General features: G+C 32.3%; 4 protein-coding genes and 3 long non-coding RNA genes across 9 annotated transcripts; 2 read left to right on the top strand and 5 right to left on the bottom strand.

The window, feature by feature from the left end:
• On the top strand, positions 1-4,838 carry LOC105143051 (RAS oncogene family member RabX4). Its single transcript, XM_011051035.2, has 5 exons — positions 1-232; positions 2,035-2,095; positions 2,309-2,447; positions 2,893-3,096; positions 3,807-4,838. The coding sequence occupies exons 1-5, from the start codon at positions 109-111 to the stop codon at positions 3,903-3,905; spliced, it is 627 nt and encodes a 208-aa protein (XP_011049337.1). The 5' UTR covers positions 1-108; the 3' UTR covers positions 3,906-4,838.
• On the bottom strand, positions 3,846-4,392 carry LOC147907649 (uncharacterized). The gene is made up of 3 exons (XR_015547080.1): positions 4,302-4,392; positions 4,041-4,153; positions 3,846-3,970 (listed from the first exon to the last, which is right to left on the bottom strand). It is a non-coding gene; the product is annotated as an uncharacterized LOC147907649 (long non-coding RNA).
• A 2,343-nt stretch (positions 4,839-7,181) lies between the features above and the next one.
• On the bottom strand, positions 7,182-7,743 carry LOC147907648 (uncharacterized). The gene is made up of 2 exons (XR_015547081.1): positions 7,488-7,743; positions 7,182-7,404 (listed from the first exon to the last, which is right to left on the bottom strand). It is a non-coding gene; the product is annotated as an uncharacterized LOC147907648 (long non-coding RNA).
• A 3,143-nt stretch (positions 7,744-10,886) lies between these two features.
• On the top strand, positions 10,887-20,635 carry LOC105143050 (CIN85 and CD2AP related). Of its 3 annotated transcripts, none has more exons than XM_011051031.2 (9): positions 10,887-10,904; positions 12,878-13,072; positions 13,282-13,716; positions 13,964-14,192; positions 14,278-14,666; positions 14,779-14,880; positions 15,165-15,262; positions 15,344-15,524; positions 15,625-20,635. In XM_011051031.2, exons 2-9 carry the CDS (start codon positions 12,914-12,916, stop codon positions 15,727-15,729), a joined length of 1,698 nt encoding a protein of 565 aa, XP_011049333.1. In that variant the 5' UTR covers positions 10,887-10,904; positions 12,878-12,913; the 3' UTR covers positions 15,730-20,635. The 3 variants fall into 3 exon arrangements, with proteins under 3 accessions (XP_011049333.1, XP_011049332.1, XP_011049335.1); XM_011051030.2 differs by lacking the exon at positions 10,887-10,904 and adding an exon at positions 12,440-12,696; XM_011051033.2 differs by lacking the exon at positions 10,887-10,904 and having other exon boundaries at positions 12,441-13,072; positions 13,306-13,716.
• LOC147907647 (uncharacterized) lies at positions 11,824-12,402 on the bottom strand. Its single transcript, XR_015547082.1, has 2 exons — positions 12,299-12,402; positions 11,824-12,208 (listed from the first exon to the last, which is right to left on the bottom strand). It is a non-coding gene; the product is annotated as an uncharacterized LOC147907647 (long non-coding RNA).
• Positions 20,636-20,953: 318 nt separating the features above from the next.
• LOC105143049 (C-type lectin domain family 4 member E) lies at positions 20,954-24,377 on the bottom strand. Its single transcript, XM_011051028.2, has 4 exons — positions 22,386-24,377; positions 22,043-22,159; positions 21,363-21,590; positions 20,954-21,257 (listed from the first exon to the last, which is right to left on the bottom strand). The coding sequence occupies exons 1-4, from the start codon at positions 22,633-22,635 to the stop codon at positions 21,049-21,051; spliced, it is 804 nt and encodes a 267-aa protein (XP_011049330.1). The 5' UTR covers positions 22,636-24,377; the 3' UTR covers positions 20,954-21,048.
• A 133-nt stretch (positions 24,378-24,510) lies between these two features.
• LOC105143048 (uncharacterized) lies at positions 24,511-25,909 on the bottom strand. Its single transcript, XM_011051026.2, has 2 exons — positions 25,574-25,909; positions 24,511-24,931 (listed from the first exon to the last, which is right to left on the bottom strand). The coding sequence occupies exons 1-2, from the start codon at positions 25,631-25,633 to the stop codon at positions 24,575-24,577; spliced, it is 417 nt and encodes a 138-aa protein (XP_011049328.1). The 5' UTR covers positions 25,634-25,909; the 3' UTR covers positions 24,511-24,574.
• Between the last annotated feature and the right edge of the window lie 281 nt (positions 25,910-26,190).

The following is a 26,190-nucleotide window of genomic DNA, read 5'->3' as shown; positions in this document are numbered from 1 at the left end:
TCTTCCACCCCCATCTCATCCTCTCCAGGCGTCCGCGAAGAACCCCCGGCCGACGACTCTGTTGTCGACCCAACAACAGTTCAAAACCTTCCGAGACCTATTGCAAACATGGCGTTGGATTTCGCAGCGACGTATAAAGTCTTGGTTTTAGGCGACTCGAACGTTGGCAAGACCTGCATCGTGCATCGCTACTGCGACGAACGGTACTACGACACTTATATCTCGACGATAGGTGAGAAGACATCATTATAAAAATATTCATCGGATTTCCCGTTCTCACCTGCGGCGACCGCCTCCGAAGTCGCATTGTTTCAGCGACTTGTTGTTGGGTGTTCATTGTGACGTATCTTGGTGCCAGTTACGACTAGCTTACGACAACTCATCTTCCTTGGTAACGGTAACAATAAAGTCACGCGTTTTAATTTTGCTCCGGATACGACGGACCGACGCATCAGTCCCATACATCGTTGACACGAGTAGTCGTTAATTAACTCTATTATAGATGAGGTCACGTCTTTGTCTCCAATGCAGACCTGTTATTAGAAAAGAACAATTGCTCCAATTCATTTCATTGTTCTAATTTTATGCATTTAATGTGCAGCGTTTTCATCTTCTCCATTTGTCGCGAAATAATAAAAAGTAGAATCAATTTTCCCTTTTGACATTTTAATTTGAACTTAATATTATTTACACTTTTAGCGAAAATAAATATATACTATAATTAATTAATTACTTCATTCAGCAAATTTAATTAATTTGTCAATTGGCAAATGTGGTTTATTTATGTATTCCGTAAAAAATATATATTAAGTTAGATCATCGATCAGCTGATTATCTTACGTGCATTGGCCCTGCACTTATCAAATTTTGTAATTTTCTTAATTACGTTGTGTTGTGCTGCAAACTGCAACTCAATAACATGAAGCGTTAAAAAAAATTTGCTAGCCTTACCAATATTTAGGAATAAAAAACTTCAAACTCCTGTAATTTGCGAACTATATGTGCTAATCGAATTTCTGCGAGTTGTGCTGAATTGTGCTACTCAAAATCTACGAAGCATGTGCATAAAAAGTTGAGATTAGCTTAAGACTCGATAGTAGTTTTTGAAATAGGATAGAGATAAATAAAAAATTTGGCATTTTTAGATTTTTTTTTTTAGTTATGCCAGATTGTGCTACAATATAGTACAACTTTTCTTAATGGCAAAATTTCCTCAAACCAACAGATTTTCGCGGTATCGTCAAAGTTATGAATCAGTCGTTAAAAATTTTTAGGAATGAAAAACTTTAAACTCGTGTAACTTAAGATAATCGAACTTTGCGAGTTGTGCTAAATTGTGTTACTCAAAATCAATTCAGCACAACTCGCAGAGTTCGATTACACCGTTTGCAAGTTATAATATATGAGTTTGAAGTTTTATAATTAATAAACTTTTTTTGAAAGAGGGGAAACATTTCATGTTATTGATATGCTGTTTGTGCGACGCAAACGCAGTACAACTCATTGTCAGCACAATTTAAAAAATTAGAAAATTCGAAAGTGCGGGATCAACTTCACAAACATTATCTTGCATTCGCTCCAACTTCGATATTGCTATGTATAACTATCTAATTTTAAACTTATTGTCAGACCGAATTATTCTCAGCAATTGTCTCGATATAAATTGTTATAATTATAAAAATGTTCCAAAAATATTCTTCTATTACTACAAAGATATACTACAAAAATACTTTCGCTTGGATGAAATAATATGATATTTTATAATTAGCGTATTTGTTCTCACAATTAGTTTAAAAAATAATTCAACTCTTGTATATATAAAGTTTTAATCATTCTGTTTGCATGCGAAGGAATTCTGATGTATAAATAGCCATTTAATTAGAGATAACGTCTAATGGCTCCGAGCTACAAATATAATTATATTAAATATATCATGAGTTTTTGATTTTGTTTAAACTTTAATATTTGTTCAATGTGCATATCCCAAAAATATTTATACATGATGACAAATATAAATAGTGAATGTGTCTGCAGGTATTGATTTCAAACAGAAGATCATTAACTTAGATGGAACGCCGATTAAATTACAAATCTGGTGAGTATTAATTAGTTTTGTTCACGAATTCTTAAAGTAATCATCAAATAATGTTCAAATAAAGAAACCAAAAAATTCCCACTCAGAAGAGTTTAGTTTTTATTTTTAATTCTCTCAGATTTAAAGCCATAATCTGCATGTAAAGTGACAAGTCGTATATAAATAAAATAAAGTAGTAGGAAGTATATCTGTAAATGTATCTTTTTTTTAAAGGGATACTGCCGGCCAAGAAAGATTTCGAACTTTAACAACGGCATACTATCGTGGTGCCATGGGTATTCTTTTAATGTACGATGTCACTAGTTTGGAGAGTTTCAACCATTTGTCGTATTGGCTACGAAATATTCAAGAAGTAAGATTGAAGACAGAATAGATTCTAATGATAGAATATTGCGCGAACAAAAATAAATTCGCGCTCCATATTTTTTAAAGGGCCGCAATTAAATGACCTTAAAAAGCCCAGAAAAAAATTGAAAATACTAAAAGATTGTTCGAATAAAATTACAACCTGAAAATTACAACTTGAAATCAGAAAAATTTGCAAAAAAAATGGATAAATTATGTTAAAAGATTATTAACTATTATTATAGCCAATTAATACGTTAAATCTTTCAATAAATTACAATCAACTAACACGTTAAATCCTTCAATATAAATTGAGATTGAAAGGAAATTAATTCTGAGGAAATGAGTAAATAGAAATTCCGTAATGCCATAAATAAAAGTTCATAGTTATCTGCATGCAACATAATTGTACAAAATCTTGAATTGTAAGTAATTTTTCATTTGCATCACAGAATGCATCACCGGACGTAGTAAAAGTTTTGGCTGCGAATAAATGCGACGCGACCGCGCATCGCGCCGTAGACGCCGAAAGAGGTCAAAAGATTGCCGAAAATTTTGATATGCCCTTCTTCGAGGTATCGTGCAAGGAGAACATCAACATCGAAGAGGCTTTTCTTACTCTAGCTAGAAGAATACGGGAACAACGAGGACGTCGGGTAAGACTGTTCGCGTTAATAACTTATTCTTTTGCATGTTCAGAGAAAAACAGTGTTAACAGCTAGTGAGTTAGCACATAGTGGCAGAACATAAATCATAATAAGATCAAGATGACATTAAGTAGAAGTCATTTTAGGAAAACCTTTTAATAATTTTTAACTTTATAAAATATTTTCAATAAGTTATTTTTAATATTTTTAATATTTTATTTAATAACATTGAATTTTTAAAAATCTTAAAAATCATGTCAAGAATTAATTAAAGTTATTGTCAAAAGTAGATTGAATTATTATAATTTTTTTAAGAATAATTTTTACTTGATGTCATTTTGCTTGATAATCTTATTATAATTTTGTGTTCTACCTAGAATATAATAGATGCACAGAAAAAAATCTTAATAGCATTAGTTAATAGCTAATTGAAAAAAATCCAAATAAAATGTTCATTCAATAACATTATTAATGAAATAATATTTAATATTAAATAGTATTTTAAAATAAGAATGGCGTTTGTTTTATTAATATTATCACTGAAAATTAATAAGATTATTTTCAATTAGAGTGTTGGTTAATGTTCTCAATACATTTTTTTTATTAAAATTCCTTTTATAATAGAAGGAATTTCAAGAGACGCTTTTCTCTGCTCTTATCTTTTAACGGCAAACTTAACGGACCTGAGCTACATATCTCATGAACAATTACTGTTGCAGGCAAGCCTGTTCGAGGCTTCCGAGAGAGAAGGCGCGGACAGTATAATTAAGGCTCAGTCACCATCTCAACAAGGTGATGCTTGGAGATGCAGCTGTTAGTTCGGTGGATGATCCGAGGTCTATTCGGCCGGTTGGAAATTTCGACAGCTAGCCAAGAGTTAAATCTACAAAGGATTTCGTCTGTTCATCGTGTATGAGGGGTCAAATATCGCTCGTTTCTATATCTGTACATACGCAACACGGTCATGAGTCGGTTGTCGAATGGAAATCGACCTGGACGACGCAAGAAGTGTTCGTATATCCGGCGAAGGTGGCCTGAGCAAGTATTTACGATACCACCATACCATCTGCAATAATCGCAACGGATATTATAGGTATTATGTATGCACCCTATTACGTGCGAGAGCTCGAATAACGACGTCATAGCTTATTAAGTAATGCAGCGATGGTAACGCGTAACAAATATAATCTACCGCGATCCTGCATTGTCGTTACCTTGGTCGTGTCACAATTATGTTAAACACCGTAGGAAACATTTGTTGCCAGTGCGAGGCAAACTCTCAGAATAATCCGAAGACACACGTACGCGCACATTACATTCGGTTAAGCCCAAGCTACATTCGAGACTATCACAAAGTTTGTCTATGATAAGCGATTACACGTCGTAGATGTCTATTTATAGTGATACGAGTTACATTCGTGCGAATGTAGAGACTCGACAAAACTCTTGCTATAAGATAGGTAATCGAATGTCTGAAAGCATCATCGAGAGACGTGACAATTGATCTGATTAATCATAAGTTTCATACAAAAAGGACGATTTTAAAGTATTTAAAAATTTAGTTAAAGATAGATCTGAAAAAAATTTTATGTTGACTATCAAAATAATTACTAAGACTCTTAAGTATGACAAGAAATGCTACAAAAAGTTTTGACAATCTAGCAACTAATTTGAATATAATTATTTTAGTGAACCAACAAAATTATTTTCGGATATGTATCTAGCCAAATTTTTAGATATTATAGCAAAAATTGTCTTTTGCATCGATTAACTCTTCCAAGTAAATCGATGCTTTTTGTTCCGCGCGGGTTTAACATAAATCCACACGGACAAAATGGTTTTGTGTAAAAATTTAGCTGGATACAGATCTGAAAATAGTTTTATTGAATTAATAAAATATAATTATGTAAGACATTCAAGCTAGTTGTTGTAAAAACTTTTTGTAGCATTACTGATCATGTTTGTTTCCGATATAATTATTTTGATGGCTCAAAACAAAATTACATTCAGATTTGTATTTATCTAAATTTAACTACTTTATCAAAAAATCGTTTTTTCCGTGAATAAATATTTAATAATTCAGGGAGAGAAAAGACTATAGCTGAGAATTATGAGACAGAGATTAGACAAGATTTCTCGAATGACTCGAATTTGAAAGGCTCGCGAGACGTGTATTTGTCTACAAATAATTTTTGGAAAATCTTGCCAATGTTAGACTTTCGCGGATAGACGGATTCATTGGATATCGTAAACAATTTAAGAAGGTTCAATTAGATTCGCTTGGTAAGGCCTAATTAAAAGGAAACATCTTGATGCTATTAAGGCGACACACTTTCACAGTAATCGACGTATTACTATTTTAGTATATCTATGCAAGGAAGACATCATCAAGCGCATTGTGATTACCGTCTAAAAACGATATTATTATATAAGATTTGCGATTACTACCGATGTCTCTCAACAAGGACCAGGGTTCTTCCCTTAAGGAAGAGTTTGCGCGATTACGTCGGGATCATTTGATGCACAGATGCCAAAATTTGCGAAAATACAACTCTTTGATGTTGGGTATTCGAACCAATATTACACAAATTAATTATTATAGAAAAATAGAGTTTGTTTTCAATATCGAGATATGAATGATTTTTTAATAAACGTTATTTCTTCAAAATTAAAGGAATTCGCCAAGTTAAACGCAGACAAAAAAAATTCTGTGTCAAATCAATTTTAAAGTTATAAAACTATTTCACGCTGGAAATAGTAAACTTAAATGAAAGAAACGACTATTAAAGGAATATTCAAGGAAACATCTCGAGTATTTCAAAAAATTTTGTTTAACCAAACACATATATCAAAGAAACCGAGATTTATCGCATTATTGCACGCGAAGCTTTCTTTAAAAGAGATAACACTATGGATTGTTTTCACATTGGTGTCAAATAAAATTTTCCTTTTGCCTTGAGAAAATGGTGTATCGTAAAACTAGCGAAAGCTACTTATTCGAGAAAGGACTGCTGATATGTGTTCATGTGTTCATAATAAAAAATAATGTTCTCAGTCTGAAGTAAAGTTTCGAAACGAGGCCGAATCGATACTAGTGAGCACTTGACATCTGTATATCAAACCTTTCATATCGATGCACACACACGTGATAATCCACGCTTAATTAATGCGCTTTGATAATCGTGATGAAACATTTTCGGTGATTCGCATTATATTCGACGAACGACGATTTACGATAAGGCAATACATTCTATTACAGAATGTCTGGCACCAATCTTATTTCGCATAATAATAGAGCACTTAATAAGTCGTACGAAAAAAGAGGGACAGTAGCGTCCTTGCATTTTTCGCCATATTTGCGATCGAAAGAAAATAAAAGGGCCACAAGAGATTATGTTAGCTGCCATGTAACCACTACAATACGCACATTTTTATGCGTAACGTAAATCTTTCGACTAATCTTAAATACGGATTAATCTTTAATTTTTTAACTGTGAGAGAGCTTTCGTAAACATATATAAAATCAAGTTTCTTGGATTTTATTTAAACACTTTTCGTTTGGTATGTTTATTTGCAGAGCAAATTTATTTATTGCATCATAATAAGTGGGATTGGAAAATAAATCGGAGAATTTGCATAAAATATAATTATTGAGAATATGCAGGGTAGACCAAAATTTGAAAATATTTTTAAAAAGTTGACGTTTTCGGATTACTTCTCCAAATATCCATAGCAATGTTTTGGAATCCAATAACTATTATTGGATTTGAAAAGTTATTGTTATTGTTAACAAAACACATTGATATTTGAGTTCCAAAAACGTCAATTAAAAAAGAAAGTGTTTTCAAACTTTTGTTCTATGAATATATAGTAACATATAAATGTTTCAACAATAAAAAAAACATTTATTATAAAGATTTGTTCTTTAAAGTTTGATTAAATCTCCAATTCTATTCACGAGTTATTTTCGCAGTACAAAAAATATTTTTTGGAAAATTATTTTATAATAATTAATTATATTGTTTGGAAAATTACTCGTATCTATTATATCGAAAATCACATCACAATCAAGTAAACATAAAATCGTTGTTGGCCTTTCGATAAAATCACCTTCATCGTTCGTACCTTCTCGTTTGCGCTGGCAGAAACGTAAAAGCCTTTATTGTGCCTATCAGTGATTATATAAAAAAGAAAATAAAGACGAAAAGAAAATAGATAAGAAATACGTTGCACGAGATATCGTAACAGATCGCTTTATGATCGATCAGAAGAAAACTATGGGATGGTAACGTGATGATGGTAGATGTTTGATTAAAGCTACAATTAAAATTTTGCTTTATTAATCTCTCTGAGGATATTGCATCTTTTGGGATTATATGCGAAAGAGAATCGATAGTTACTTGCGATATATTATTGTTTTCTTATTCATAAGTATATATCTTAAAAATCGAGTCTCTCGTCTTCTGGTGAATTGCGATTTTCATCGCTGCGATTTCTGATTTATATACACAACAATCACAATTCTACTTCAGGCTGCATTCATACGTGCACTTCGTACTGCATCACGAATGGCAATTTTGTAAGTCTTGCGATCATCTTCTGGCAATGTACGATATCGAGGGCGCTCGGGAATTTTTGAGGAAACTCAGTTCGCGCTTTTTCACATGCTTGTATATGCGATTCCAGGTTACATCGCGACACAATCAAGTCACAAAGAGCGCATGCACTCTTCAGACAGAAGCACACTATATCCGTCACGATCGATCGACATGTAGTGATGATACTTACGAAATGAGATCACTTCGCGAATCGCGCACATTAACGGAATGGCGATCGCTACTGTATTATTTGTTTTTTTTAATCGCAATCCTAAACGTAATAGTGTGTTTTACGGCATAGGCCTTGTGCAAGACGATATTATATATATAAATATACTTATATGTATTTTATATATATATATATATATATATATATATATATATATATATATATATATATATATACACACACGATAATGACGGTACATATTTGTTGCTTTTATATATTTATAAATCGCGTCGTATATGTGTATAAAGAGCATTATAAAGAAATTCGATTATTTTGCCTGCTAAATCTACATGTGCCCTTTAATTAGCAATCAGGATTTCCCAAACTTGAAATGCGAACATGGGTTGAACTTTTTTGATGTATATTTTTTCAAGATCTAGTAGCATATTAAAACAATGAAATTAAAGTATTTTCGTTCGTTTAAACAAGCTTTCATTTCAATTGTTTTTAAATGACTAAAGTCGAAATTATCCCTAAATTAATGTATCAAAAAAGTTTAACGGCTTTCTTGTAATCATAAAAATTTGAATGAAACAAATGTTTATATTCGAGGGTTATATATATGCTCAAAAGTTTGGGAAATCTTGGATTAACGGAGATTAGATGCGATTAGAAAAATCATGTACTCTATTTTCGTCAACTCTTCTTTAAATGCGCGCGTGATTTGTCAAGACCATCGTTAATTTTTATTCCGCGGATTGTTTGTAACGAGGACAGCATCTATAGAACTTTATATTAGTGATTAGCCTCTCCTGAAAAATAAATTTTTCTAATTGAGGAAAAATTGCGCGGAGATAGGCAAGAGAAATGGAAACTTTTTGCGTAAATTTGTTATAAATTATTATAACGGCAACGTGAAATGTAGATTTTATTTGAAGAGATGCTTGTTTCTCGCGAGAAAATGTGGAGAAAATAATTTAAAAAGAGAGAACAAGTAAAAAAAAAATTTGTAAGAATGGCGTCGCCCATACATAGACAGTAGAATTGCTTGTACGAATTTCTTTTGAGGGACGCTGGATCGTTGCCTTCATCGAAATATTCGATCCGAAGCTGGTCTTTGGTTAAAGAGAAGGGCTCTCTCTCCGAAGAAAATTATTTTACCTGACTTAGTTGAGCCTGTCACTTATATACGCGCGCGTGCAGCGCCGTAACTAGCGTTTCTTTTACATATCGCGAATCCAACGGCGTTTTATCAATCGTTCCGCATCACACATAATCTTATCCTTGAGATTTCACTAAAAATATGCATGACGGAATATTGGAATAACGTTCGCGTCGAAATCCTTTCACCTTGTATTCGCATAGATCTACGTATTCCTAGATCTGCAGATTTCTGACTTTGTAAAATGTCTATAAATTTATAGAATTTAATTCTACAATTTTGTTTAAATTCTAGAAAAGATTACACAAAAAAAATCAAACATCTTTAATTTTGTATTCTAGTTACGGCTTTGCAAATTCATAGCTCTCGATTTTCAACGACTTTTAAGATTTTCAACGATACGATGAAAGTTTTACGATAGATATCAGCTGTGTTTTTATGATGAATATTGTTAAGATATATGATAAAAATGAGATAAAATTGCTGATCGGGCGAATAGTTTCGGCTGGCAATTTTCTTCAGTTGCCAGATCAAACTGATGTTGTTCGCTAACATTTGTTTAAAACATCCCGTATTAATGCTCGAAATTAATTAAAAGTTCGAATCTGGTTCGCGCGACACAATTACCTTTCTCATATTTTGTAAAGTAAGAAGATTTTGCCCAATCATCGAGGAAATAAATGCGGAGATGTTAAATATATGATATAACGATAGCTTTTACAACGTTTCATTTGTTATTTATCGCCACACTCTGAAGAATGGTCATCGTGTTATTACATAGTTTAATTATATTCTCGCGATCGATTATCTAAATGTATAAGTGTATAAGAGAAGTTTTTAAGTTTGTAGAGAAACAACTTGTTTAACTCGATGTCTGAATTAATAATAAATAAAAATACACACTTTTTACCTATGACACACGCTTTCTTTTTATTGGAACAATAAATCTACCGTAATAATTTAATATACTGAGAAAAACATAGTTATGGTAGCTATAAAGGTGACAATTATACAAATTTTACATTTAAAAAATAGTAATATAAAATAGTAGTGTAAAAATAGTAATGTTTTACAGTTATTGCAACCATAAGTAATAAATACAGATTAAAAATTTGGTTTTTTTATCCTTCGATCTCTTGTTAATATTTCACATTCAGAAAAATATATAGTAATATTTTATATTTGTGCAAGTATAAAACAGTTTATTCATCTATGTATACATTAATTCTACATATAAAACATATAAAACTACATATATAAAAATACTAACTTCTACATAATAAACATATAAAATTTAGTTTATTATTTATTGTTGGTGCATGTGTCAATACGTGTATATGTGGACTTGTTTACTTTAATAAATAAATAAATAACCATAGAACTTGTGTAGTTGTCACTTTTATAATTGTCACTTATAATTGTCATCACTGTGTCTTTTTTCTGAGTACAAAATATTAATAAAAAGGAAAGAAAGGAAACCAAATTGTTTGTAAATTAGTTTACTATTTAAAAGCACAAAAGAAACAAACGGGACAAAAGAAATAAGTGGGATGAAACAATCCAGACAAAAGAAACAAGCGGATTACTCATACTTGACAAAAGTAAGGTGGAAAGTGAGACTTCCTTGTAACGCAACGGTTCTTTAAATGCGTGACCCGGAGTAGTTAAATGAATCGCTTTAACTTACGACACACGCACATATCCGGAGGATACCTCCGGCATTCACCGCGCGTCGCCAATACGTGATGGTCTTCGACGATAAGCGATTATCGGAGTGAATCAGCGCATTGAAAACGGAGAACGACACGGCACCATTTTCCAGCTGATCGCCCGCGCTGAATCGCACGCATCAGGAAGCGACGGAGAAGTGCAGAATCTCCGTTGACAGGTAGGTAGGTAGGTACACGCGCACATTGCGCAGCGTCTTCTCTTCACCTGGAAAACGCGCTCGAGCTCGTCAGCGTGAGTTAATCGACGGAGATTTAACGGATTGTCACGTTCGCAAATTGCGTGATTCTGTCCACGATACGCAGCACGTAAGCCGACAGTCGCGTGTCATGTCAATCGCCGTTCAAGATTACAATTGTGCTGTACGTGACAGTGAAAATTAAACGAGAGACCATCTCAATAAGTAAAAGTCAGATACTTTATCAAAGAATCCCTTTTTTCCATATTGTAGGTACTCCAGAGCTTTTTAATTTACTATGCTATAATTTTCACTGTATTTCATTTCATTTTACTTTAGCTCGATTTTACTTTTATAGTTGTACAATTTTCTCTTGCATCGTCTTTACTCATTGTTTGTCATAACTAGTTTTCTCTTAATTTCAATGTATTTTATGTACTTGCATCGTTACATTTGTAATATCAAATTATATTTCATTTGAGTTATTTTTAATAATTTCTATAGATCGTCACTGTTCCTATGCCGTTAATTAACTAATATAATAGAATCACAATTTAAACAATTTGACTGAAGAAAATATATTAAATTGGACTCAAATTTAGTTTATTATTTATTGTTGGTGCATGTATCAATATGTGTGTGTGTGTGTGTGTGTGGACATTGTTTACTTTAATAAATAACCATAGAAATGGATTGATTTACATTTTGACGTACATGGAAATTACAAATAACAAAACATTATTTAATACAAAGGATTGAATTATTTTCTTTAATAACTAACAATGTAGTTTGTATTTTGTTTTAGAATTTTTAACAAATTTTTTATCTATCTTTTTTTATCTATCTATATGTAAGGAAAAAAAATATTTTTCTTAAGTAAACATGTATTGTTTTCGGTCAATTTTCCTGATTAGACATTTAAAAATATTCCTTTAGAAAGCATGTCTCTCAAATATATGAATTTGTGAATCTATTTTAATTATGCTAAAATAATGCAAAATAGCGGTTATGCACAAACTACAATCGCCACACGATGCATCCTGAGGCATGTGCGCGTCATAACTCACATTACATCAAGTGACGCGCGTTCATTCAAACAAGCGCGTTGCGTCGAGAGATGAATCACGGAATCACGCAGGCAGATGAGCGGAGGCGCATCTCGTACGAGTGCCCAGAGTCGGAAGAACTTCGCCATGTTCCTTCGCGTTCAAATGTGTCGGAATCATAGTTGCAGGCGATCAAATGTTTTTTTCTTATTACATGAAAATATTTTCTTGAATTTCTAGCTGTAACAAATTTCGATTCGATGCCGAGTTATTGTTAGATTTCAAGATTAAAAAGCAAACGTCTTCGAATTAAAAAAAATTGAGCTATACGTAAGCACTGCAACACGCGTCGCTTGTCCCGCCTTTCGATTGAGTATGGCGGTGGATAGCAAGATGGCATGTCCGGAGTTGACGGCCTTTGGAGTAGGTAGCATGCGCACCGTATCGCCCAGAGATCGGAGCTGTCGAGCCGTGGACTCCGGAGCGTAAGATGGCCGCGGTGACAGATACGAGGAGCTGTCAACTCCGCCCGGGATCCTAAAGCCTAAAATTCTGTGTCACGCGGCTGGCCATTTTCGCTCCGCACGTAGCGTAAATCGGCCGCGTTTGCGTTGCATCACGTCGCATCGGACCGCATTGCAATGCGCGTGTACGCGAGTTTACTCGAGATCGTCAGTCAAACAGAAACGCATCCAGGCAATCCGAAAACGCACGTCACTTCGTAACCCGTACGTATAACGTGCGTTAAAACACTTTGCATCCGCGCGTGCGACCCGATTTATCTTTCGCAAATTCTCGACCGCGCGTCAGTCGATCGTACCGTAGGCGTGTCGGCGCGGAGATAATCAAACCAGTTCGAGTCGATCGAACTCCGCCGCCTCGTTGCATTGTAAAAGTGCTTTTTCGCAGGGATAACTCTCGTCAACATTGAGACTGTTCTTAGTCATGGAGGCGATCGTAGAATACAATTATGTGGCGCAAGAGGATGATGAGTTGACACTAAAAAAGGGTGATATCATCACTGGGATCAAGATGATGCTTGGAGGATGGTGGGAGGGCACCCTAAGGGACAAGCGTGGCATGTTTCCTGATAACTTTGTTAAGGTATTACGCATCATTCCTTGTGATTTATCATTTATATATATTCATAGAATTCCAGTAAACACTAATTAACTTAACGTAACATCAATGTTATTATTTCTTATTCAACAATATAAGTTGTAATTGTTATATACAATGTTTGGTATATTACATTTATATTGTTGAGTGGGAAATTATATTATTGATGTAATGTTACTGTTAATATTTACTAGATTCTGGAAATGTCTAACATGCAGGTATTGGATCCCTCGGCCACTAGTGGAAGTAATGGCAGCGAGACTATAAGCAGCACAAAATCTGATGAGAGTATAATCTTGAGAAATGGATCTGGTAGACGTTTCTGCAAGGTTCTTTTCAGTTACGATCCTTGTAACGAGGATGAGCTAACTTTAGTGCCACAAGACTCCATAGAATTTTTGGGAGAAGTAGAGGAAGGATGGTGGAGAGGACGCCTCAGAGGTAGAGTCGGCGTATTTCCCTCAAACTTTGTTTCTCCCCCTGCTCCTGAAGAGCAAGAGAGGCATAAGGAACGAGATAAAAAGGAAATGTGCAGAGTACTCTTTCCTTATGAGGCTGCTAATGAGGACGAACTCACTCTGGTCGAAGGAGATACAATTATCATTTTATCTAAGGACGCGCCAGACAAGGTTTATAATTTATCTATAAATTATAATTAGACATACATTCACAAGTGCATTATATTCTATAGAATCAAAATAGAGATCTGATTAATATTAATAAATTCGAACAACACAATGTTCAAAATTGAGATATAAGAAATCTTTAAGATGTCTTATATATCTACTTTAACTTTGTGTTGTCTGGAAATTAGCAAACTAGATAATGACTGTAAATACATAATCAATATATATTATATATGTATAATTTATATAGGGTTGGTGGAAAGGAGAACTGAATGGACAAGTAGGTTTGTTCCCTGACAATTTTGTTGAGGTGATTGGTACAAAGAATGAATCCCAGGAACAAGAATCCCAGTGGCATGAAACGACATCGCTGAGTGCAAAATCAAGTATTAGACATTCCCATCAAGTGAAAAAGGTCGAAAAGGCGCACATCAGAAAAAGTTTGGACATTAGGAACATACATTCAAGTAATATATCAGGTGAGATACCAACTATTTCGTATTGAAGTGATATTCCTATTTTGCATGAATATAATTCTTGAGATGTAATTCCGTATTTTGTCAGATCATTTCCCCACTATAGACACCGCTAAAAAGGGCCTATCTACATTGTCATCTACCTTAACGTCATCATCATCATTGACAGCTACCGGAAGCGGAAGCGGCGATAAGAAAGCGGCTGGTAGCCATTCGATTATATCGAGTCTGAAGCGACTTGTGAGCGACGTAGGGAATAATAACGGTATCAGCAACACAACGAGTACTGCTTCGGAGTGTCGCGAGGAATTGGACGGCGTGGAACGAGGGGAGGGTACTCCGCTTGCGCATTTAACAGCTTCTCGCGCTAAAGCGCCTCGGCGACGTCCACCTTCGTCGCAGCATTTACGCCATCACGCTGCTGGAGCCAGTATAAGCGCATCTTCGACGCTGCCAACTGTTTCCAGTACCATTATGGTATAATAATGATTTTAAAAAATAATCATTGTTTATTAATTATTAGTATTTATTATTTATTAACTTTTAAATAATAAATCTGATTAATTTTAATATCTTCTATAACTTATAGGAAGATAATATGTCTAATGGACGCACCGATTCCACATTGGAACAAATACCCGACGAAGAAACGGATGGGCTTGCAGCAAAAGTGAGAAGAAAAGCACCATGGGTAATGTACCACTTTTAGAGATCAAATAAAAAGTATAAATAAAAAATTTAAAGATACATAAAGAAAAAAAAAATAAAAACATATAAAAATCTATTATAAAAGTTTACATACAAATATTATTAAGTACCAAGATTCGATTTGAGTGATTTGATTAATTATATTTTCTCTTATTATTTGTTATTCATTTATTTATTTTCAATTCACAGTTCCACTCCTTAAAATAAAAGAATGTAAGATATCGCGTTTATTAATCTTATCATAATCAATGTCATTGTCTCTTGCAGGTCGAAGAATTAAAAATGAATCAGATGGAGAGGAGAAAAATTGCCACGGTAGAAAGAATTGATAAGGTGGAAGTTAAGAAGGAACGAAATTTCCCGCGGTAAATTTTGACTTGTTAATGATTTTCTAAATCCATCATGTGTTTCGCAAATATAATGTATATTGTTTTATCGTTTATTAGATTAATGACACAAGGAAATGCTGTGGATTTCGTTAACAAATCGGACACCGATAACGAAGATAACAAACAGAAAGATAAAAGTCCGAGAGCCGAAACAAGCCCCCATGCCGATTACAGTCCTAGTGCATCTGGTCAGCCGGCCTACGTTCCATATGCCCTCTACTACAAATTATTGGAAAGGGTAAATATTCAAATAATTCATACATTATGTATTAAATTTTCATTTTAGTAACGTTGCATGCACGTGGACACGCGATATTAATTTAAATTGCTTTAACAAGGTCACCGTGTTAGAAGAGAAACAAGCGGTACTGCAGGCAACAATAGGACAGCTCTCCGAACAGCTTGTACCTCTTCTCGCGAACGCATCGATTAACAGTAAATAATACGGTGTTAAGAGAAGAAAATCAATAGTGTATTCATCTGCCCGTACTGTATTGGTTTCTCATTACGTCAGTAATGAAGAAAGAAACTAATACTGCTGCTAACGTTTATTGCTATTACTGTTGTTATATATATACACAGACATATTTATTCATTTGATAGTATTCGTTTATTGTTTGCTCCGTTGATGCAGTATTCACGTGATCCGGTTAAAAACGTAACATTCCATACGACATTCTACGCTTAAAAGCATTTCTCCTTCATTTGGTTTTTCCGATAATTAATTTAAGATCTCATTCTAACTGCCGGAGTTTTATTATTCTTTTGATAATAGTAACCGATTTATATGAATGCCTGGACATTCGAACGGCTTAAACTCTACAATTTTTATTTAAAATTTACGACACATATCATAATTACAAAACGCAAATCTTCAATGTATATTTGCACATATTACCTTGTTACGACAAAACTTTCCCGTTGTCAGTAGCACGAAAAACCTTGCGACGCGACGTAAAGTTCCAAAAAAAGAAAGAAAGAAAGAAAAGAAAAAATAGCGCAAGTGTCCTTCCAGATGGGTGCCTGTGCTTTTCTTGTATTAATTTGTATTTTATTCATTGTTTTATGTTACTTATTTACGTATATATTTTTAATAGAATTTAACGAAGGATTGTGCTAATTATTTTAAGGAAACTGCCTGGTTTAAAGTGCCAAAAAAATAACATGTTCTTTTTACAAAAACGGTTATTGCTATTATACAAAATATTTATGCATATAAATTTTTTATTTGCACAATTTTGTACTCACACTTCAAAAAATATTTATAAATTTTTATATTAAAAAATAATATGATTTAATCAGAAAACTGCAGGAACAGACATATCTATATCTGATCTTATCAAATTGTTGACACTGCAGAGCCGAAACAAGGCATTTTAATAAAAAAAAATCAATGCATATACTAAAAAAATCAATGCATATACTAAATTACCTATAATACCTATTAAAATTTAAAAAATCGCGAATTAATAAAATTGTGCTATTTAAAAAGAAATTTATTTTGTTCAATTAAATTATCGAAAAAATATTTCTCGAAAATTTATTATTTTATTAAATTAGATTTAGTATAGAAAAAAATAGATACAGTTTATACGGTCAAAAGCTTAAGTTATTACATTGCCTTCTTTACATTGTTAGCAAAACTAAAAAATCTCGTTTAAAAAAAAATACATATTAGAACATATCTGTTTTTTTTTGTATTTACAGTATGTTTTTTCAATCGATGATTTTTGGATTATATAAAAAAAGCTCATTCTATTCATAGAAATCATCAAACTGATCTGACTTGTCCATTCAATCGTCAAAATCTTATCTTAGAACTGAATGCTCAAAAAATCGCTTAAATTATTGTAACTCTGAGATTTTTCAAGGAATTGCATTCAAAATTTCAGAAAATATTCTTGAATAATTGTTATTTAAAAATGAATTAAACAAATTAATTTTTTGACTCTCCAAACCAGGTGGTCCTCTTAATTTTATTATCGTAAGCGATAATAAAATTAAGTATAATGCAACAAGGATAGTAAAGTACTTAAATTCGTAGTTCGATAGAGTGTAAGAATTATGTGATTCTTTTTTATTCAACGAACGCAGCTGCCTCGCGATAATGTGTGATGATTTGCTGTAGATTTTTTCAGTAATCTGAGTGCCAATGTAAAGCATTTTGTTTATTGCATTTCCCAGATGCCTCATTCAACGATAGTGATAAGAGATCCTCGTTGATTTTTCACGAGTAATATCACCAAACTACGGACAAATACGACTCGTACAAGTCTAATTCGACATGTTCGTCGAGCCATTTATTTTCACCCGCTTGTCAAAGTATACTCCGCTGATCGCTCCAAAGTGGAAATATCTTTGAAACGGTGCTAATATAACGCGATATGTGATATATCGTAGCGGCACGTGGTTATACTATACATATAGAAATGAGGCACAGCGAGAGAGAACATTTATGAGACATTTATGAACATTTATTCTGTTCTGTCTTAAATGAAAGTATCATGACAGGACTATATATATAACTAAGGATGTAGGCCGCTTTAAAAGACAAATTAGCAGCTTTATTCGATGCAATCGCAAATCGTATTGAATAACAAAAGTTTTTATTTTTTTATAAAAATGGAATTTTAAGTAAGTATGGTAAAGGAGAAGATTATAGATATATGAGAGGAAATAGATATACGAGGTGGTATTTAGTTTTTTATATATCAGTATTTCATAAAATATATTTAACATTTTAACGAACAATAGTGGATTGAAAGCTACTTCCTCGAATCAGATTGACATAAAAGAGACTTTATTTTTATGCAGATACGCATACATTAAATAATATGTCTATATATATATATATATATATATATATATATATATATATATATATACACATATATGTATATATATATATTTTATTCTCTCTCGTCTCCATTAATTTTTAGCAACCATAGTTTCATACTACGAAATTTGGCAGATTTAGAAAGCAGTATAATTATTATGTTTACTTGATTGATGCTCGAATGTGTATATGTTAATCGAATTATCAATATATTGCACAATATTTAAGGTTTGTGCATAAAAACGAAATATATTTTGGGGCGGCTCAATCACTTAATAATAGCGAGTTTTTGCAGTAATGTGAATCCAGATACGATGAACGCTAAAATTACGGTTACCTTTTTCTTAATTAGTTGTTAAGAAAAAGATAACTTGACCTTAACGTTTATCGTATCTGAATAAACGGTATTGCAAAAACTCTCTAATGTCTCGCAAATTGTTTTAACTGTATACCTTCATAACTCTAACAAATTTTACAAGGAAAAAGTTTATATTTGCGTTACATTTATGTGGAATGCCTTTCTTTAAATTAATTCCACTGATAACGGTATATATTATATAATTGTTATTGATTTCCTGCACAGAGAAAAAGTTCGATGCAGTAAAAAGAAAGATTTTAAATATAAGTTTTTATTTCACGTGTAATCCGTCCCGATTAGAAAGATGTCGATATACAATTCATACGTTGGCTTTATCATCTAGATTATATTATTTGAATATAATGCGTTTGCGTAATTAAAAAAATTTATGTATTAAATAATTGTTTATACATAATTTTTTCCTCCTTTTCTGAGAAAAGGTATTACTTTGATACGAATCGATATTATTCATTATAAAGCGTACTTTTATCGACATATGCTATTTCGAAAATTTATCGCAAGGCATCCCAAGAATAGACGAAGTTAATAGTAGATGATATGAAATGTGTAATAGCTTTTACCGAAAGAGATATCTCTTTATAGTTGTAGAGTATCATAGAAAATTTTGAAAAGAGTTTCTTTTTATAATTTCGTACGTTGTGTTAATTTGTATAATATATATGTAACACGTTCATTTTAATACGAACTCAAAGGCAACTGTCTTAATCAATGTCTAACACTGATCATGCTTACAAAAGAAAGTTCAAAACAAACGAGACCACGTTCAGATTCGTCGCTGTAATCACATCTTTTTATACTTTTATATTTCGCTACAGATCAGGTCATTTGAACGCGACAATTTTTACGTACGTATATGTTCACTTATATCGAACTTCGGTTTACACCATTATGCATCATCTTGCAAGTGTAATGCGTGACAATAATAGTTTTTAAGCAAGTTCGGAAGAATTTTGCTATCTTTTTTCTATAATTATAATTTTTAGTAAAATCACTTTATAATCAAGATACGCGGAGGCTCAATTAAAATATTTGATTGCATTTTATGTCTCTCTCTCTCTCTCTCTCTCTCTCTCTCTCTTTCTCTTTTGAAGACATTTTAGAACAGTTGTCAAGTATCAGTTAGTCATAGTCATATTTCGCATTCTTACAGGTACATCGTCTTCCCTCTCGTAAAGTAATATCTTGCAATCCAATCATTGTAAACATAATCATTCAACACTTCGATCTTAATGTAATCATTTTGAGAAAAAACAATGTAAATGCATTAATTAGATTAGGCCTGTACTTACGAATAAGGCCTTTCCGTTCGCCAGTGAACTTCCAGAATTTGTTTGAGAAACAGATGTTTCTAGAACCATTGAGAAAATGTTAATCTGTAAATAAAATAATGTTGAACATTAATTCTACGCATCGAATGAAAACATGCGAGAAACGATTGTAACGAAATCTTTATTCTAAAGATCGCGTCCCGAATATTATATATCCGAATGCCACAGTGAATCGACAAATTGTAGTCGATCGTGTATTAATCGTGATATAATTATTTCTCACACGCTTTCGATTTATCATTATGTACGGCGCTATGGTGAATAAGTGATGTTGCCCACGAGGTTGTAAGACTAATGTAATAGCAGACTATATTTCCGATTGTTGTTGTTCGACATCGAATCTTATCGAGATCATTTTTATATCACGCTATAACGAGCTGTTCTCGATGAATGTCCTGTCGAAAAGCGTCGGATGAATGCGATAGCGCACAGCTGTCTGGCTGCATAATTGCTAAGTGATATCCCTGTAGAAAGCATGCTCTAGAACATAAGGAGTTAACGATCCAAGAGCGAAACGATTTTTAATGTTATTAACGTAGGCCTATAACGTTAGGCCTATTATGTACATATATATGTATAAGCGCATTGCGATCCGAGTGAGAGTTATATATATATATATATATATATATATATATATATATATATATATATAAATATTTTTTCCCCTCCTTTGTCAACGTGTCCAATCGTGCATACGTCGAATTAACAATCGTACCTGTAAATAAAGCCATTAGAGAATAAATCACTCTCTACATACGCAATGCTGGAGTCCTGTAATCCTACATTAAATCTCTATACATATTTAATGTTTGTCTTCATTTTGACCTTATCGCACTCATTGTTAATGCCTATTTCCATCAATTTTAGATTTCAAAGTTTCAGTTTAACTTATTCTTCATTTTTTTCTTTAGTTTTAATTAGAAAAAGATGAAGAGTCAATTAAATCGAGATTAACGTTAATTTATATTGGTAACGGGCATAAGTGAAACCCAAGAAAACCTCATCAAAAAAGAAAAAATATTACAACACGAGCCAGTTAAAATTAATAAAATTAATAAAATTTAATATTTAAATTATATTTGATTCATTTCAATTGAGCCATTCTGTCAAAAAATATTATATCATTCTGGTTTCTCGAGTTTGTTTTTATTATATGTATAATTGCTTCTCACGAAATACATTTGATTATGTATTTAATCGTATCATGCATGATGACGTATCATGTATGATTTTCATAACGCCGTTTCGAAGTTTCTCGAGACAACGGTGAGATTTCACAAATAAATGGCAGCAATGCGTGACACGGCATCACTTTCCAGAAGGGCGACAGACTTTTAGCAGACGGATTTGTGAGAGCAACACAACCCTTCGAGTGTGACGGCTGTCCTTCGCCCCACGCTCGATAATCGAAGCAAGATAAGGATTCACCTATCAAAAATCATGCATTTTTTAAATTTTATAAATGTTTGGCATTTGAATTGAAAGATTTTATCTTGTTGCAAATAAGAAATGTAAACTATGGCAGCAAATTACCGAATTCGTTCTTCCAAATTCTCTCATTCCTTTCGCTGCTGAGACCAACGAATCTGGAAAAATTCTGCGACATTAATTTGCCGAGACCTTCCGTGCGCTCTTCGCTTATCACATGTGCGAGCGATGCGTTTCGTTTCTGACAAAAACTTCGTGCCTCCGTGTAATTCAGTACTTCGGACGAGAATAGAAACATTCCCGCTTTAGGAATGCACTCTATCGTAGCATTCACTAAAAGTAATTTTTATTAACAACGTCAGAAATTTATGTTTCAAAAAATTAATTCAGGCGTCTTGTAAAGTAAATGTCCTAATGACTAAACTCATATGAAGGTATATATTATTTGTTATTATTATTGATTAATAATTAATGACATTATAAAAGGAATATTCACATGAATATCAAATATCATTATGTTAATATCATATAATATGAAACTTTGTTTGGAATTAATATTCGTATAAATATTACATAAATGTCACATCAAATTTGTAATTTGTAATTATACGAGTATATATTTACCAAAAAAAAACAGAAAAAAAAATCAAAGTATCTGATGATTTTTTTTTCTAAAATATTGATAACTATTTGTTCAATTAATTTCGATATAGTACGATATATGTGCTAATATACAAATTTCGTGGATATTTATGGATAATGCGAGTAATTGTAATTGCAATTACCGGGCGGAGATAAAACGGGATACATGCTGTAATATTTGCAATTTGTCTCGGGCACGAGGGTCATCATATTCTGATCTTCGGGACATTGAAGAGCTTGACATGAATTTTCTTGTCCACCTGCGCGTTGATAAAGAAATATCGTAAAAACATATAGAAAAATTACACGAAAGTAAGTGTAGTATGCTGGATTAATCATGATAATTGAATTGACTAATAATTACATCGCATTTTATAACACGGTTGCACTTGTAATTCGCGTTATGTTTCGCCATAATTAGAAAGTTTGTCAAAATTATCATAATTACATGTTGTAATTACGTTTAATTGCTTGCCATTCGCATACCAGTGCGGTTTCTCGCGGAAACAAAATTGAAGGCGAGAGCTTTCTTCGATGCGACGAATTTCTTACACTCGTTCACGTGGGAAACCACTCTTCGTGATATGATCGGTTGCCTCGAGCGCAAATTGGTCTTTATTAGATTGTATTGCGGTAATTCGTGGCGATTGATTAAACAGCAGCGATCGCAGATGGCTAAATACGCTACATACATAAACATTAAGAACAACAGCAATTGTAAGTTAAAGTTTGCCATTTTGTAAATATGTTGTCTTAAAATTTTAAGAGGAGATACGATTATTTAGGAGCACTATGGACACACTGCGACTCATATAATGCACATTGCATTTCCTTTCGAATAATAGAGATGCAAATATTACGTACTTCCGACTTCGGAAATACACATCAATCAGACAAGATAATTGTATAATTGTGGGAACATTGAAGCCGTACACATAAAAGACAGAAAAACGATATTGCCATGTAATCTCAATGTTTTCTATTTTCTAATTATCTACTTATTCATTAAATTAATATAAAAATGAAAATAGTTTTATGACATCAAGAATAAATCAAATGGAAGTATAAAATGCTTAAGTCTTAAGTGATTGATAGGGATAAATCATATATTTATAAAGCAATAAAGTATAATTCAAATGAAACGTAGAAGATATAATTTAATTGGAACGTAGATACCAATAAAGTTAGAAGTCTGTGAAGTTGGCATCCCTAAATGCGAATTCGCATTCGATCATCCATAATTTGTCCATAAAAAATAATTTTTTGTTAACTTTCCAAAAAATTATAAATAAATACAAAATTTTCTAACACCTTTTGTATACATATTTTCTTTTAAATTACATATGAAATTCAATTGTTCACTATGTGTACGCATTTGTCTATTCATAATTTCTTTTGTCCATCTTGCAAAATCAAAATATAAACAAATGAAAAATCAAAAAATTCATCGCTACACTTGTAAGTGCATATAAGTATCTTTAAGGCCCATTTTCATAATATTACTTAAAAATTAAAGGTTTCCAACAGATTCATCAATGAAATTCATTTATGAATTTCTTGGTTATCTTTAAACTTTAGGTAATCATATATTGTGAAATCGGGCCTAAGGATCTCTTTCACCAACCTCGGTTAAGCTAATAAATTATGAAATTGGGTCTAAATGAGCTCCATATAATCCATCGGTTAGCTTAAGTTGGTAAAAGAGATTCTAAATTATTACAAAAAATTCGATCATTGTTCACGCATGTCCATACATAGTCTTTTGTCATCTTGCAAAACTAAGTTATAAACAAATGAAAAGTTAAAAAATTTGTCATACTTGTAAATACGTTTATCTCTAAATCTCATAGGGGATTCGATTGTCCATGATCGTCCACATTTATTTAATAATTATTTTTCAATTTTATAAAATATATAATAAACAAAAAATCATGCAAATACTGTCACATTATAAATATTTTCAATTTAATTTTTTTAATTATACATGCGTAAGATAAGAGTGTTTACAATATTTTAAAGAAAACTTGATTTTTGTCCAATTTGCAAAAAAAGTACATATACAGGAATCCTTTTTACTGATTACATATAAATAAACATTTTGTATACAGTGTCTCGAAATTCGAGGATTTAATCTCAATATTTTTTATTTTATAAAAAGATGTTTTTAATTTACGTTTAAGAATTTCTATTTAATTAATTTGATCAATTATTATTGTTTAAACAAGGGATTACTTTTATTACTTATAATATAATTTAGAAATAGGACTACTTTTATTTATAACATAAATCAAAGATATTTTTATTAATACGCATTTATATACACCACTCTAATTATCTATAAAAGATATAGCACGCTATAAAAGTAATTTTTACTTTAATATCGATTAAGTCTGAATATCTTCTAATGATTTACTTGTTCAAGTTTTAACAAATAATTAAGTTAAACAATAATTATGTTTAGAAATACTTTTTATTTAATCAGTTTGGCCGATCATTATTGTCTAAAAAAGGAATTAGAAATGGTATAATATTATTTATAATATGTGCTAAAGATATTTTTATTAATATGTATATTATATACACCATTCCAGATATTTATAGAGGCACGGTATACCAAAAAAGTAATCTTTATTTCAAAAATTCATTGATATATCAACAATACAATTTCATGCCATTTATATTCTTTTCTCCTGTATATCCTGCCTTTTGTGCGTTCCGTCGCAGAAAGGTCGGTTCAATGTTTGTTTGCAATTGCACAACCAATAGTTCTTAGTCTCTGTAACAGTAAAACGTATGGGTCTCAGCTTTATCTTAAGAAAAATGTCTTTATGCGTGCCATCGCAGAATGGCTGATTCTTGCTCCGTCCACATAGACACCACGAGTAATTCTTGCCAGCTTTAAGAAGCATTCTGAACGGTTTTTTGTCATATATCACTCCGGTTTCAGTTTGATCATTGGCACTGTATACATCCTTCAGAGGATTCACAGGTATCGGTGGACCGTCGGTTTTATCTGTAGAAAAGCGAGAGACCTAAAAAAGAGAGACCTGAAAAACCATCAAGCTAAAATCAAAGCAAATTTTATTTTATTTCTCTAGAGAAGACGATAATTTCCAATTACGCTGTCGATTTCAACAAAGAGATTTCAATAACAAGATAATTTTACTTATCACTGCTTACTATCATTACAAAAATCTAATTAATACTAGCTAATTGAATAGTGTAAATTTCAATAACAAGATAATTTTACTTATCACTGCTTACTATCATTACAAAAATCTAATTAATACTAGCTAATTGAATAGTGTAATGTAGTAAATAATTATCAGTATTGAAAGCACTACACAACAGTGCTTTTAATACACAAAATAAGTAGTTACTATCTTTCAATATTAAATTTCTATAAAAGTATATCATTTATGAGGAAGAGGTTTTGGAGTTGGACCCATCAATTGGCAAGTATTAAGCCTTCAACATCTTGAAGTTATATGACATAAAGCTCTAGAATTATATTATTACTCTCAGATTATATTTCTTAATTTTTTGCTGAAGTTGTATATAATTCTGACTTTTTCCCATTATTTTGTCTTACTATATCGCATTTAGTATTAATTTAGGTTAGAAAGAGATGAGGTTAGAAACGGACTATAAAGCATAAGTTCATTAATACGTACATTCTTGTGACAAAGAGCACTCAGACGAGAAAATTGCGGGTATCGATTCAATATATTCATTTCGTTGATTCACGTAATCCCATTAAATTAAAAGCAACACTCACATTAATATAAACAGAAAGCAGAAAGATAGCAACTGATAGCAATTACGCTGAGTTCTGTCTTGAGTTTTGAGATGTCATGAACCAATCAGAGGGGACTTAAGATATTCGGTTATTTTCTGTTCTTACAGGGATTGCACTACAATTGAACTGAACTAACTGCAATCCAGAATTGACGAGTGTAATAAAACTACTCGTTCAGTGGCAGCAGCGCTGCACGAGATTGCTATAAGTGCGAGTTTCTTACACGTGTATTCTAAACACGTGTGTCGACCTCAATGCGGTCTTATAGTGTACATTTGTCGCTATATTTGATGACATAAAATATTGCGTAATTCGCATTTTTCATAATATGAAAGGATTTATGAGGAGGATGCACATGTCTGCTATTTTGTAAGCTGTTGTTCTAGAAACGCGAAAATGACTTTTGAATTGTAACAATAACATATAATTACTTGCAGTACTGATATTATACAATATCTTGATAAAAAATTGTTTACGTATGATTATTATATA

This window comes from Acromyrmex echinatior, chromosome 13, assembly GCF_024713525.1.
Source record: "Acromyrmex echinatior isolate Ae372 chromosome 13, ASM2471352v2, whole genome shotgun sequence".
NCBI classification, from domain to species: Eukaryota; Metazoa; Arthropoda; class Insecta; order Hymenoptera; family Formicidae; genus Acromyrmex; species Acromyrmex echinatior.
The sequence above is the reverse complement of the archived record's forward strand: the minus strand, read 5'-3'. Positions and strand labels throughout refer to the sequence as shown.

Coding starts and splice junctions, on each gene's coding strand:
- LOC105143051 (XM_011051035.2), top strand. CDS start 109: ATGGCGTTGGATTTCGCAGCGACGTATAAAGTCTTGGTTTTAGGCGAC. Junction 233..2,034: donor CACTTATATCTCGACGATAG/GTGAGAAGACAT, acceptor ATGTGTCTGCAG/GTATTGATTTCAAACAGAAG. Junction 2,096..2,308: donor CCGATTAAATTACAAATCTG/GTGAGTATTAAT, acceptor TTTTTTTTAAAG/GGATACTGCCGGCCAAGAAA.
- LOC105143050 (XM_011051031.2), top strand. CDS start 12,914: ATGGAGGCGATCGTAGAATACAATTATGTGGCGCAAGAGGATGATGAG. Junction 13,717..13,963: donor CTAAGGACGCGCCAGACAAG/GTTTATAATTTA, acceptor TAATTTATATAG/GGTTGGTGGAAAGGAGAACT. Junction 14,667..14,778: donor CTGTTTCCAGTACCATTATG/GTATAATAATGA, acceptor TATAACTTATAG/GAAGATAATATGTCTAATGG.
- LOC105143049 (XM_011051028.2), bottom strand. CDS start 22,635: ATGGCAAACTTTAACTTACAATTGCTGTTGTTCTTAATGTTTATGTAT. Junction 22,160..22,385: donor TTCCGCGAGAAACCGCACTG/GTATGCGAATGG, acceptor ATCAACGCGCAG/GTGGACAAGAAAATTCATGT. Junction 21,258..21,362: donor AATTTGGAAGAACGAATTCG/GTAATTTGCTGC, acceptor GATTTTTGATAG/GTGAATCCTTATCTTGCTTC.
- LOC105143048 (XM_011051026.2), bottom strand. CDS start 25,633: ATGAATATATTGAATCGATACCCGCAATTTTCTCGTCTGAGTGCTCTT. Junction 24,932..25,573: donor GTGCTCTTTGTCACAAGAAT/GTACGTATTAAT, acceptor TCTCTTTTTTAG/GTCTCTCGCTTTTCTACAGA.